The 13,721-nt window shown below is 41.8% G+C and overlaps 1 protein-coding gene across 2 annotated transcripts in view; it reads right to left on the reverse strand.

The window, feature by feature from the left end:
• Positions 1-13,721, reverse strand: part of MIGA1 (mitoguardin 1) — a 457,181-nt gene that overhangs the window by 400,409 nt on the left and 43,051 nt on the right. For both annotated transcript variants that reach the window (XM_069232246.1, XM_069232247.1), the window contains exon 3: positions 4,661-4,835. In XM_069232246.1, the coding sequence (XP_069088347.1) occupies positions 4,661-4,835 (175 nt within the window). The remainder of the gene's footprint in view (positions 1-4,660; positions 4,836-13,721) is intronic.

Below are 13,721 nucleotides of genomic sequence, written 5' to 3' on the forward strand. Positions count from 1 at the left end.
AACTGTAATTGTGCTATTCATGTAGAAGTTTTACAGAATAAATAACTAACAAATGTAGGGATGTTGCCTTCTGTGTGTTAATGCTTCTTCGTCCAGCCAGATAATGTAACAGCAAAGGCAGTATTATTCTTTACGTGATAGAGGTATTTCCCCCACTAGAAAGCAGTTTTTGAAGTTTGGCCAGGTTCACATTCCAGCCCAAGGCATTAGCATCCATTTATCAACATAATGTGATTAACTCAGAGGCATCATAGGTATGCAGTTCTTGTTATAACAATTCACAACAAATGCAAAATATTAAACCAATGTATATTAGTGTGGTTTCCTCTAGTACCTAACACAATCTAAAGCTTTATATTTTTTGAAAAACTCGTTTTATGTAGTTTGCAAAACTGCTTTAAAACAGGGTTGTCTTGTTCAATGCAGATCCAGAAAATCTGAATTCATAGTAGGTTTTCAGAGTCACCACTGACTAACCTATCCGAGTTTTACTTGGATTCAGTAAATGCTAATTTACTTTACATGAAATTCCTGAAAATCGCAAATGGATCCTGCTTTTCTGGATCTGTTGGACACCAGTTTTCATTCCTTGCCCCGTTCTGCCCAGTTGATGTACACAGTTTCAAGACATCTACCCAACCATCGGTGAACAATGCTATGCTGCTATTCTAGCCAGGTTTGCATGGTATACAAATAGCAAAATATACATTTTCCTTTCACATACAATGCATTTTTTTAATTATTATGGTCAGTCAGAAGCATATACAAAAGTCTGGAGTGAAAATATGGGAACTTAAAGACAAAAACTTATAAATAAAAATGGGCAATTTGAATTCAGGTGAGGTAATATCCATAACAAAACGCAATGGATGAAAACCAATGATAGGAACACAATAATAGCTACTGTTTAAGGCTCTTACGTTTAAAAGAAAACCCCGGTCATCATAATGTGAGCACTTCACACAGAGCAGCCGAGTTTTCACTGTGTACGGGAGATATTCTTTGCGTGCCTTTTCACACAACCTTTTTTGTCAAACATTTGTTTATTGTGTTTTCAACATGTACAATAATTCAAAGAGAAACAATTGTCAAACCTTTAATTATTGTGTCACAAGTAGACATACTAAGTGATGATACAAGGCTAGAGAAGAACATAAGAAACCAAAAAACAAGCAAAGTAAGAAAAAAAACAACTACTCACCCCTTCTTGGTTGAGTAATCTATAAAAAATAACTAGGTACTTCGCCAGTCTCTTACTGTCTCCTTGTACACTGTCAAAATAGCCACTTCACAGAACGTACCCCAGAATTGTCCTACTACTAGAACAAGTCCATTGTACTCCATCTTGGACTGCGAAGTGAGTTTGAATGTCCTTGGCATAAATCCTCCACCAATGGTTTCCACAGCCTCTCAAACCTCAGGTGTGTGCCTGCTAGGTTACTTGACAATCTTTCCATAGCTAGTAGAGTCCACAGTCTATGATGCCATTGAGAAACTGAGTAGAAGTATATAAACAAAAAAAAGTGATAGATGGAAGGCTTGAATTTATCTCGGCACTGGTAATTACTTGGGGCTGCATCCCAGCCAATCCCAATTTTGCACACCATGTTACCTCAGTTTGGACACAGCCATTTGTAAATCAGTCTTGATCCACCTCCAATAGGGATAGAGCTAGGGTCCTTCCTGAACCGGAACACAAGCAACTCACAACTGTTTTCTTCCTGATTGGGGCTTGTCAGTGGGATGCAACTTGGTTACAATCGCACATTGAGCACTAGAAAACTTTCAGTTTCCTAGCTTCAAGATATCCCCTCACCAAAAAACACCTGACAAGTTATGCCATCATATCCCTCCAGGGTAAGCCCCAGGACCATTATTTTAGGTTTCCGCAGTGCAAGGTATCCCAAAACCCAGTGTAGGGTACTGGGCACCTCAGCCCAAAATGTCTAACTCAGGACAGCCACATCACATATACAAAGGATCTCAATATCTCAATCTCACCCATTTGTTGAGCCAGTAGTCCGTTCTACATTGTAAAAACAATTTCATTTTCCTTTCTTGAAACCTTTCTGAAATCATTTTACAGCCTCTGTCCCACCACTCCTGGAAAGGTTTATCCTGCAGAGCAGGCATAAATTCAAGATTAAAGTGAATCAGGAAGTATGGGAAAGGTAATGTCTTAAGCCCCTTGCTAACTGCCAATCAGTCCCATATTCTGAGAGCAGTGCGGACTCGAATACGTAATTGCATGTTAGGTGGGGGGTTTTCTTACACAGGCACAGTAGGTCTCATAAGGGTCTTCCAACTATCAAGTGGTGGACATGTATCCAAATTTTCTCTGTATCAGACCTAGACACGGCTGCTGTGTAGTAAATCAGTTCAAATGGTAGAACCATGCCTCCTCCATTCCTTGGTTGATATAGGAGGCTCTGAAGCATGTATGGTCTGGCTTTGCTTCATATGAAGTTCTGCACTGGCTGCTGTGTTTGGGCTAAAAAATAGCTTACAAGGTAAATTGGCAGTGCCTGAAGTACATAAAGTAATCTTTGTAGGATGTTAATCTCAAACACATTTATCCTCTCCTACCAGGAAATAAACTGCCTAGAACTTCTCAAACTTTTTAATAGCTTAGCGAAAAGTTACATTATGGTGCTGATATCACGGTTTTCAAAACAAGTTGGTCAGAATTTTCTGTGGGAATACTGGTGGCCTGGATCTCTACTTCCAGGCAGTGTCCCTGCACCAAATTCTCGCTATTAAGAGTGTTTTCTCCAGAATGGAGAATAAACACAGAGACCAGATGATACCTAGTCCTTTACTGTATAGTTTACTCCAATTCCTTGGAGAAAATCACTGACATCTTGAGCAAATGGAAATTGTCAGTAGAGGGGCATGCATGGGGTGAACGGTGGTCAAGTTTGAGATGGTGCCAGGCAGGCTTGGAAATGTCTGGCGAGAGAACCATCTGCCCCCTGCAGACTGCTGCAGGAGGTGGGTGAGGGCTGGGCGATGCTGCTGCCCACAGCATCTGAAAGGCTCCAGAATGATCAGGTCTGTAGTTTGCAGCCCAGGGTTACTTGAATTTACAAACTGTGGTCTGTTATTTAGTGTTATCGCTTTGCGTGAAATATCAAAACTTATAATAAGCGCCTAGATTGGGTAGAGTCTTGTGGTTATGTTACCAGAGGCCCAAACACTGTATGCATTCTCCCTCGCTTTGTTTCTACTCAAACTAAAGCCCTTTTCACAAAATACTCCTGTTATCATAAAGCACAGATATTGGTTGAATTTTACATAATCTTGTGAAGACCTGCTAACTGAACTATTACTAGAGTGGGTGGCTTTGACAATGCTTGATGTATGTGAAGGCTCTAAGCAGAAAGTGGAAACTGGGTTGGGGAAGAAACAATCACTCCCTCAATGTACAGGCTCAGTCATTAACATTTGGGTTTGACCATCTGCTTATCTAAATCAAAACCCCACGACTGTCCCCAGTTTGCTGTTCAATTTCTGACTACCAACAGAAAAAAAACGTTATGTCACAAAGAGATACCACATTCTTTTTAAACTTTCAAAAGCGGTCAGTTCCATTTCTGACATGATGTCTGCGTACCTTATGTGCCTAAAGCCCCTGTTTCTCTAGGGCAGCACACTTTTTTCATAACATGTTGTACATAGATTCTACTAAAAGATTTAGAATCTTCAATCAGATCAATATTACTTTGCTTCAATTGCACATGACAATATCCATCTCGCTTATATATGAATGTACACCAGTGGTTTTTACAAAAAGACCCTTTAGAAGAGCATCCCTGCCCTACTAATATGTAAGAAACCAGAGCAGTGGAAGAATGCCATTTCAAAAGGCCTACATGTAATGACATCCCTGAGGAAGTCTTCGGGTCAGTTTTCCATTAAGGTAAACATGTTTTAGCCGAAAGAGTATCATACCCATTGAAGATGGCTACGGATAAATGAATGGAGTAATACCCAATTTGAACAATTTTGACTAGAATCTGTTCAACTTACTGGATTGGCTAGGAGTAATAATGACTTTCTTAAAGGAGCATTGTATATTTAATTTTTAGGATCACGTCACATATGTGTAACACCGTTGTGTATAGGGTACGTCAATTGCTTTGCACCAATAGGGATATATTTCAATGGGAGACCTCTTTTCTGTTAAAACCTAACTGCACGAAGTGTGCACTGAAAGTTTCTTTAGTTGCTTCTACTATTTCTCAATCCGTAACAGAACCATCTTCTTCTGCTGCTATAACTCTTATCATGTACCCCCAAAATTTCTCGTTTTCCATTTAGCCTTGTCACGTCACATTATTTATTCAATGTAGGTGTTTTTTATGAGAGAATTCTGACATGCTTTGCCAATGCTTGGTTTTATCTGTCATTGGCTTCAAAGGAGTTTAGGAAGGAGCGCCTACATGGGCTCCAAACACTATTTCCCACCTCCTCTAAGGAGGTCCTGCGTTTTCTGAAAGCACTGGTACCCACATATTAATTACCACTGACGAAAACCAATGAGTTTTATATTTTGTTGTTAGAAGTCATGCACTAATTACACTGCATGGAACCTTAATGTAATTGGACAACATCTTTGTAGACTCATCAAAATAGACTTTCTACGGTCCATTCCACATACCTTTTTCCCACGCGGCTGCTCTGACATTTTCCAGAAGGAGAAGTTCTGGTTCCCAAGCGGAAACCTTTTTCTTCTTTCCACGTCTTCTTTTAAAAAAATGCGCAAGCACAACGAGAGACGCGGCGCTGACTGTTGAAACCACAAGCAGTTTCTTCAACCCGGGAGACCACTTTACCTAAAATAACCGGGAAGTAAGCGTAATACTCTTAAATATTTACCTTCAATTGTTTGTCTCAAAGAAATAAACAAAGCTATTTTTTTCTCCAAAAGGTTAGATCACATTTTTAAATCAAAGATGCCAGGCAAAAATAACATCTTTTTAACAATCGACAATTTTAAGAGCGGCATTCCAGGGTGTGTGTGTATATATATATTACATCGTTACAAGTAAAGTAAAAAATATTTACTTGCTCCTTTCAGGCTAAGAACATTTGCACCACCGTTGAAAATACTGCAAGTGGGTTCAAAGGCTATTTGGAACATACAATGAGTTAGGGGTTTGTCTTATCGGCTTACCCTTAGACCACAACAAAACTGATTATGTTAGGCCTCATAACCGACCCAGCACAAAAGGTTAACCTTGGAATGTGGAATTATGGCACAAATCAGTATTTGTACCCAAGTTCCCACTGTTGTCACCAAACACAAGGCCGTTTCCACTAATCACATTTCTCCTAGTTATCATGGTGAAACGTGAAGTGGGTATGGCAGACTCCTTTCAGGGGTGGTTGAGGCCTTTTACTCCTGATGTCCCGGTGCCCCAACCTACTATGGATCCTGCTCAAATGGGCCAAGTACCTCTTCTGCACTTAACATTCTCTAGTAGATGTGGTCAAGAGGTCAAGGCTCCCTTGGAGAGGATGCAAGTACAGGTCAATGAACATGACTCATAAGTCAAAGTGCAAACAGAAATGGCAGTGGGGTGACAATTCCATGATCTTAAACATGTTACATGGCCATGTTCGGAGTTACCATTGTGGCGCTATATATAGGTAGTGACCTATGCATAGTGTACGCGTGTAATGGTGTCCCCGCACTCACAAAGTCCAGGGAATTTGCCTTGAACGATGTGGGGGCACCTTGGCTAGTGCCAGGGTGCTCACACACTAAGTAACTTTGCACCCAACCTTCACCAGGTGAAGGTTAGACATATAGGTGACTTATAAGTTACTTAAGTGCAGTGGTAAATGGCTGTGAAATAACGTGGACGTTATTTCACTCAGGCTGCAGTGGCAGGCCTGTGTAAGAATAGTCAGATCTCCCTATGGGTGGCAAAAGAAATGCTGCAGCCCATAGGGATCTCCTGGAACTCCAATACCCTGGGTACCTAAGTACCATATACTAGGGAATTATAAGGGTGTTCCAGTATGCCAATGTGAAATGGTGAAATTGGTCACTAGCCTGTTAGTGACAATTTGGAAAGCAGATAGAGCATAACCACTGAGGTTCTGGTTAGCAGAGCCTCAGTGAGACAGTTAGTCATCACACAGGGAACACATACAGGGCACATACTTATGAGCACTGGGGCCCTGCTTGGCATGGTCCCAGTGACACATAGACCAAAACAACATATATACAGTGAAATATGGGGGTAACATGCCAGGCAAGATGGTACTTTCCTACAAAAAGGCATTTAAAATGTTCTATGGACCATCCCAGATTACGAAAAGGTTGTCAATATAACGTGTCCATAGTATTATATGCTGTGCCCATTTCTCATTTGTCTCAGTCCAGATGTATTGTGCTTCCCACCAGCCCATGAAGATACCAGCAAAACTTGGAACAAAGCAGCTTCCCTTTGGTGTCCCAGTGTGTTGCCTATACCACTGATAATTAAAAAAAAAAACATATATTTTTTGTAAGTAACTGGGACACAAGACCTTGTTTGTGTTTAGGCTTTGGCAAAGACGGAAGTCGAAACGCGTCAGCCTTTTGAATAAACTTTTTGTCGATCTTTCATCCCAGGGAGTGCATCATTTTGTTGATGGTGACACATTGCTGCTTGGGAGATAGATTCGACGAAAAGCGCTTCGACGCCTCGTCAGGGGTAGTAAGCACTATATAAATACGATTACAATACAATACAATACAATAGGTAGATAGATAGATAGATAGATATCTAAGAGGGAGAGGGAGATTACACGATTCAGTGTACAGCCTCCCTAATAGTAATAGAAATCCAAAAAGGTACACTGTTGCAAAAGCACTAGGCACTCCTAAAAATAGAAGCAAGAGCCCTAACATAACCATTGGATGTCATGCTTCATCATAGGGCTTGCTTCCCGTCAGACTGGTGCTGCAATATCTGACGGGCCTCAGAAGGGGGCTCTTTGCCGGAGATCTTAATTTGAGATGCGTGCCGAGGTGAGAAAATGTAAGAGTCAATTTGAACCTACAGTAGGAGAGGAGCTGGGGAAGAGGAAAATAAAAATTGGCATGAGAACCTAAAAAAACTATAAATTGTATTGATCATAAGATGTCTCGGTCAAGGTTAAAAACATCAGGAAGAGGAATGGAGACAATGTTCTGTCACACAGTAGTGCAGCAACGTTAGAAATCGGGACTCTATTTGGCAGAGGTATGCACCCTGTCGAAGTAGGTACCACAATCCTAGTCAGTGTAAGTCACAACAGAGCCTAAATTATCCTGTGCTCACCATCCGGTAGCTTGGCGTGGAGCAGGGGCGGCTTAACTTAAAAACAAAACATACAGTGACAGAGAAAACACCACAAAACGTACTCTGTACCAGTTTAGGAAAACAGATATTTATCTGAATAAAATAAGACCAAAATTACAAAAATCCAATATGCAGAAGTCAAGATATCACTTTTTAAAGGTTTAGATGGGTCTTTATCCGTAAGAATCGGTGGCGGTATCTTTTTAACACACAGCACCTGAGATGTGTCAAATATAACGATGCAGAGGGCCACAGAGGTTGTGATGCATTGTAAAGTACAGTGATGTGTTGGTTTTTCCGGAGCGGGAGAGGTGATGCATTGATGCTTTCCTTGTGGGCAAGGTGATGCGTCGATTTCCACGTTAGCAGCCATGGTTCCTTACTGCGGTGCGGGGATAATCTGATGCCCAGGGACGTTGCTTGGAAAAGCAAAAACGCGCTGGGCCACTAGTAGCATTTAATGTGCAGGCCCTGGACACATCTAGTGCACTTTACTAGGGACTTCTAGGTAAATTAAATATGCCAACTGGGTAGGAACCAATGTTCCCATGTTTAGAGGAGAGAGCACAAGCAATTTATAACTGGTCACAGTGGTAAAATGTGCAGAGTCCTAAAACCAGGAATAACAAGATCAGAAAAATGGAGAGAGGGAGGCAAAAAGCTGGAGGAAGACCACCCTAAGGCTGTTGGGACTAACCAGTGGGTTAATGTGCCTACTGCAAAGCATGTATGCCATGCAGATCACAGACATGAGTGTGAGTGAACTATGTGTTGCACAAAAAAAAAATGAAATGTACGTCAAAAAGGCGCTATGGAGAGATAAGGGGCACTGCTGTAGAGTGGTAGTGAGGGAATTTGTGGAGAAGGACGTCAGGGGTGTGTGTGCAAGCATAGACTGTTGCACTGGGCACCAGCGGGGCCAACACCAGCCCTGAAGGCTGCCCCCACCTTCCTAATGAAGGTTTCATGTTCCTTCTACACTACCTTTTGCTCTTACACATGGGGTGTTTAAAGAACCTGGTTGTATTCTTTGCCCAAGGCCTTCATTGACTGAAACCCAGGATACCTGGAAGCATCTTTTATCAAACTGTATCTTGGGTCCCTATAGTTTCCCATACCAGGAAAGACAAAACCCAACATTTCAATCAGATGGACACGATAATTTCACAACAGCATGGACGCCCAACTATCAAAGACATGTACATGCTTCCACCTCCCTGGATTCGATAAAAAGTAAAACAGAAAGGTAAAAAGAAAGTAAAAGAAGAAAGGCGCTTAGGGAACGGTAAAGTGAGTAAGGGAAAAGGGGAAATTAGAAAAAGGTCAGGGAAAAGAAGAATGAAAAAAGTGAAAGGAAAACAAAAAAGGGGAAAGGCTACAAGAGATGGGGGAGAACTGAAGGAGACACCCAAACACAGGCTGATAGATAGGACTGGACAGCAGAAAAGAGTGTTCTTGCCTTTTTAAAAAAAAAAAACTAGATCACAATCATATTCCCTTTAATGATCACCGACTGCTGTTCCTGTCATTATTATTAGCACGTTGAGTGGCGGTGGCAGCATACTGTATTTCAGAGATTATATTGTTGGTAACCAAACCAGAATAGTCTTTCTGAGCATAGTCCTTTAGCGTAGGGTGAGACTATAGTTCCCATCCATTGTTCAGAGTGGGAAGGGTCCTTCAAAAGAAGCCAGCCTTTTGTCTCTCTTTCTGATCATGGAGCATATAGAAACACATCTCAATCTTCTCTTCTGAAATGGAAGAGCATAGCTGGGATGTAGATTCTGTGGGATCTACGGTCCTGACGGTCAGAGCAGAAATGCTTTCCACATACAAGCGGGGAACAGCCTCATGGAAATGGAGGCCAGGCTGAAGGTGGCCTTCCGAAGATGGAAGTATTGAGAAAAGATTCTGTACTGGAAACCTAAGGGAGAACCTAATCTTTAGGAGGTCTGGAAAAAGAAGCACAAGAATCAAGCCTGCTCACTCATGTGGAAGGTCGGTTTTCTTTGTTATAGGGGAATGGCCACGTAGAGATATGAATAGACAGGGTACAGCAAGTTGCCCTCAGACACCCCAAAACACTTACAGACCATTTGATATACTTGCCAAAGTACACTGTCACTCCCCGAAAAAAAGCTGTGTTGCGTGCTACAAGTTGTAAAGTTCAGGTTTCCTTACAGAACCTTTCTTGCAACCTACTTTAGGGCATTTGCCAAACTACATTACAGAGACATTCAGCCTGCAGTGCAAAGGTCCATTCATGCGAAAACCTATGGCTGATAACATCCACCACAGATGAACCTATCCATTTAAAATAGCTTTTTAACTGGATATGTGACCATATCACTCCAAAGAAGGCAGCAGAAGTCCCAGAGAGGAGCAAAAGTAGCCAAAGTACTAGATCAAAAGAGATGCCAGAGGCTTTAGCTGGAGGGCACATTCCTCGGGTCTCACTATAGAGGTTTATTGGACCCTTAGGGTGTTACATTCTGCTCCTTGTTGTGGGTGGGATACCCCCCCATTTCCAGCCACGGCCTGACCACAGTTGGTTGCCGCTGTGCCCGGATCAAAATGCTCTGGAAGATGCTAGGAGACCATAAAGGGGAAGAGAGGCTCACACATACTCTCCCCAATTTACTGATCCTACTTGGATTCCCATAGTTTTGCTGTTCCAGTTATATGTTGGATTGGGGATTAGCGTAGAGGGTATTTATAAGCATTCTGGATCACAAAGCAGGGCTGATGGTACCAAGGAGAGATTGAGACGAGATATCAGCTCACTGGACTATTGCAGAGGGGAGATACACTGGCTGAGCTACTGCTGAAAAGGGTTCAGTCTGGACTAATCAGTGGTTAAAAAAAAAAAATCCCTCTCTGAATGTCAAAGGGATGAACGCACCAATGAAAAGGGTGTTGTTTGGAGGTCCTTGTTAGTGATCAATACATCAACATATTTCTGCAAAAAACACATTTATAGAGGGGTGACCTAAGGTACATGGAACATAAGGCAGTGGCAGAGGCGTTTTAATTCTCTGTACAAACCGGACAAGAGCAGCCATCTTTTTGAAAAGGCACCCCCCTTTTAGTGGTGTTCGGTTCCAAATCAGACAAGCAACGTAGATTTCTGATATGGTGAGGATAACTAGCTCTTCTCCCGATGATTACAGCTATGATATACTCCCCGAATTTGACTCAGGAGGTGTTTTTTTTTTCAAAGCCTCAAATGACTCCAGCCAAGGTCACAATTGGCGACATTGTTCTGACAGGGATCCGTAAGTTAGAATGCGACGGACAGTGGGACAGGGCTAGTGGAAAAAGGGACCTCATAAATGCTTCTCGAAGAAACTCAAGTGTATACTCCCATGCCCATCCAATCTCTCATTCTATATTTCGGTTAGTAATGGCCTGGCACACTTGGTTGTGGAGGCAGAGATATGAGTGATGGGAACCTCTGCCATAGGCCAAATAAATAAGCCATATTATGGGACTTGGCATGTTTCAATCTCAATCATAGAGATTACATCCAGCAATGATGAGAGACCCAGTCTTTAGAGACGAAATTAGAAAATAGACTGATGAAACGTTTGCCCTAAATAAGGGATTTGAAGCTGCTCCAGGTTGGTTCTGGTAAGCACTAAACCAGTAGTATGGGGTAAATGTATTGCCCTTATGGCACACCTCCTCAGGCGTGCGTCTATGGAGACCCATAGGTTATAAGTAGAACTGATGGATCTCAACCAGTAGTACAGAAAATCCCTCAAGTATTCGTAGGCAAATTTACATTGGGGACATCTAAGGATCATATATTTAAATAAAGCAGAGCCAGCATTTTTTCACTTGCACCGGTAGTTGTATGTCATTGGGGAAAAGAAAGGCATGTTCGGCTCTGTGGCGAGAGGATTAAAGAAGATGTCAGAGAAACAATTTAAGACAAAAAAAGCTCAAAAATAGTTTAGGAACTTCAATGCCGCTTTGTACAAAGATACATGTCTGTGTACCTCATTTAGACCAATTGCTTCACCCAATGTACTTGTTTACTTAAATTGTGGCCTTAAAGCTTGAGGCAATCCTACCACAAATAATACATTGAGACCAATGTGTATTCATCAGACACAGTCAATTCCATGGCAACAGTAGAAGTACAGTAGACCTGATGTAAAAAGCACAGACGATAAAAGGTGCAAGTCATGCCTGTGTCTGTACATGAAGAATGTGTTCGACTGAGTGTACTGGCATTTTTTAACATCGGTCATGGCCTGGCCTGGCTTTGGTCCAAAAAAATACAAATATAATTTATACCACTGATAGAACTGTGAAGAACTGCCATGTTTCTCCACTATCTGGCACACATAGAGGCACCAGGTAGAGAGGTCCACTGTCCCACTGCTGTTTGTCTTGGGTATACCAACGCATTTGTCACTTCAGACTTCCGATGAATTTCATTTGTGTCAGAAGAGCACAAACTCACTGTATACACAGACAAAATTCTCCTTACCCAAGGCAATCCCATCCCCGTCAGTGGTAGTTAGACTACTATGAGAGTTTTAAGAGTTAGTAGGGTATACAATTAATGTGGACATATCCGAGGTTCTCAGTCCGTCCCAAACAGCAGATCTAGAGAAAGGTCTTAGAAAAAGATTATTCATGGGCAAACTCATATTGTGAATATCTGAGTATTACAATCACACACCATGTGGAGGACCAGTCCATGCCAACTTCCCACTTGAAAGAACAAACAAAAGTTGGTAAATGGGAGGGTGTAATACCATTGAAATTAACATCGTTCCAGGAGTCTTACACCCAATTCAGGCACTCCTGAATAGAGATAAAGTTAGGCTTTCGGAGAAAATATACAAACTACTTAAAGTTTGCTTTGGGTGACTCCTAACATCACTTCCTTTTACATGTGTTGCAAGAGATCTGCCTGGTGGTGGTACTATCCCTACCAATATTTTCCATGTCAGCTACTGAGTAAGACAAAATCTTGGTCCCTAATTATCACACCTTAGTTGGTTGACCACTGTGGGATTTAATTTGGCTGAAGACGTATGTGCCTCGGTACTCCAGCAGCTGCTACACCCTATGTGAGAACTAGGTTGAAGATGAGACTGGGTCTTATAACTTTCCCATCTCCAAAACATGATTTTACATTTTAATGACAAAGTAAACCCTGCAAGGTAGTTATGGCGCTTCTACAGATGCAGAGGACATGGATGTTGGAAGGTGACTGACTTATTTAAAGGGTGAACAATTAATTCATTTAAGTGGGTAAGATTTCTCTTTTGATGAATCAGAATTGGTTTAGTTACGATATCGGGCCATTCAAGCATCAATGAAAGAGGCAGCCACTAAAGAAAATACTCCTAGCGAACCCTTAATCCATAAACAAGTGGGTAGTAAAGGCCTCGTTTCTAAACTGTACACATTGCTGACAAATCTCTTATTGAGCACAACATGAAAACACAGATCCTTCTGGGAGAAAGCTTTAGATAAACAGGTCAGAATAGGGGAATCCCACAATAGGGACAGTCACAACTGTGAAGATATATACCTAGAAGCTCAGTCTGCATACAGACCCGAGAAATATACCGTAGGATTATATTCAACTGGCATCTCATACCCATGAGACTGCACTTTGTGTGCATTACTGCTTGGCAAGACTTTTGGAGAAGCCGTGCAATCATGGGGAGAGAGACCTGCATGTATGGTAGGATTACCCTCAAATATCGAGGGGCGTGTTACGAAAGCCTTAAAAGATGTGATGAAATACCTCATTGCCCTGGACTGGGGTCTTGCTTCTTGACTTGAGACTCACTGGGTGTGGGAAGAGAGCATACATGTGAACAGACCCAATTCAGGCAGGAGACTCCAGATTTTTTAAAGTAAAATAATTGCTTAATGTTACCTGCCTCCAGCCTGAAACTGCCTCTACTTCAATAGAAGGCAATAGAAGAAATACATTCTCCTGATTATTTTTTTAGAATCTCCTTTCCACTGCTAAACTGTTGGCAGGTATGAGATAACCAGGGCTAATCAACACCTATTATGGCAGTGCCCTGTAGATGCAAATTCAGCCATTGTGAATTGCTGGAAGAAAGCAAATCTACTCTCAAAATCCCAATGGCACCATAGGCGTATGCCTGGTCTGGAGCTGTTGATTATCAATATTAATGGGTGCTCATCTGCAGTCTGAAGAGGAGTGTAGACGTCTGCTTGATTATTTGTTAGGGGTTCTCTCAAAGATAGTTGCTTCCTGTACTGGGAGGGCAATGAGATTGTTCTTTTGATCCTGGCACCATGGAGTGAAGTAAATTGATATCTAAAATGACAAGCAAGGAAGGGGATATTAGAGGAGAGGAACGTGGTTTTTCTGTATTTGTG

This window comes from Pleurodeles waltl, chromosome 4_2 (genome assembly GCF_031143425.1).
Source record: "Pleurodeles waltl isolate 20211129_DDA chromosome 4_2, aPleWal1.hap1.20221129, whole genome shotgun sequence".
NCBI classification, from domain to species: domain Eukaryota; kingdom Metazoa; phylum Chordata; class Amphibia; order Caudata; family Salamandridae; genus Pleurodeles; species Pleurodeles waltl.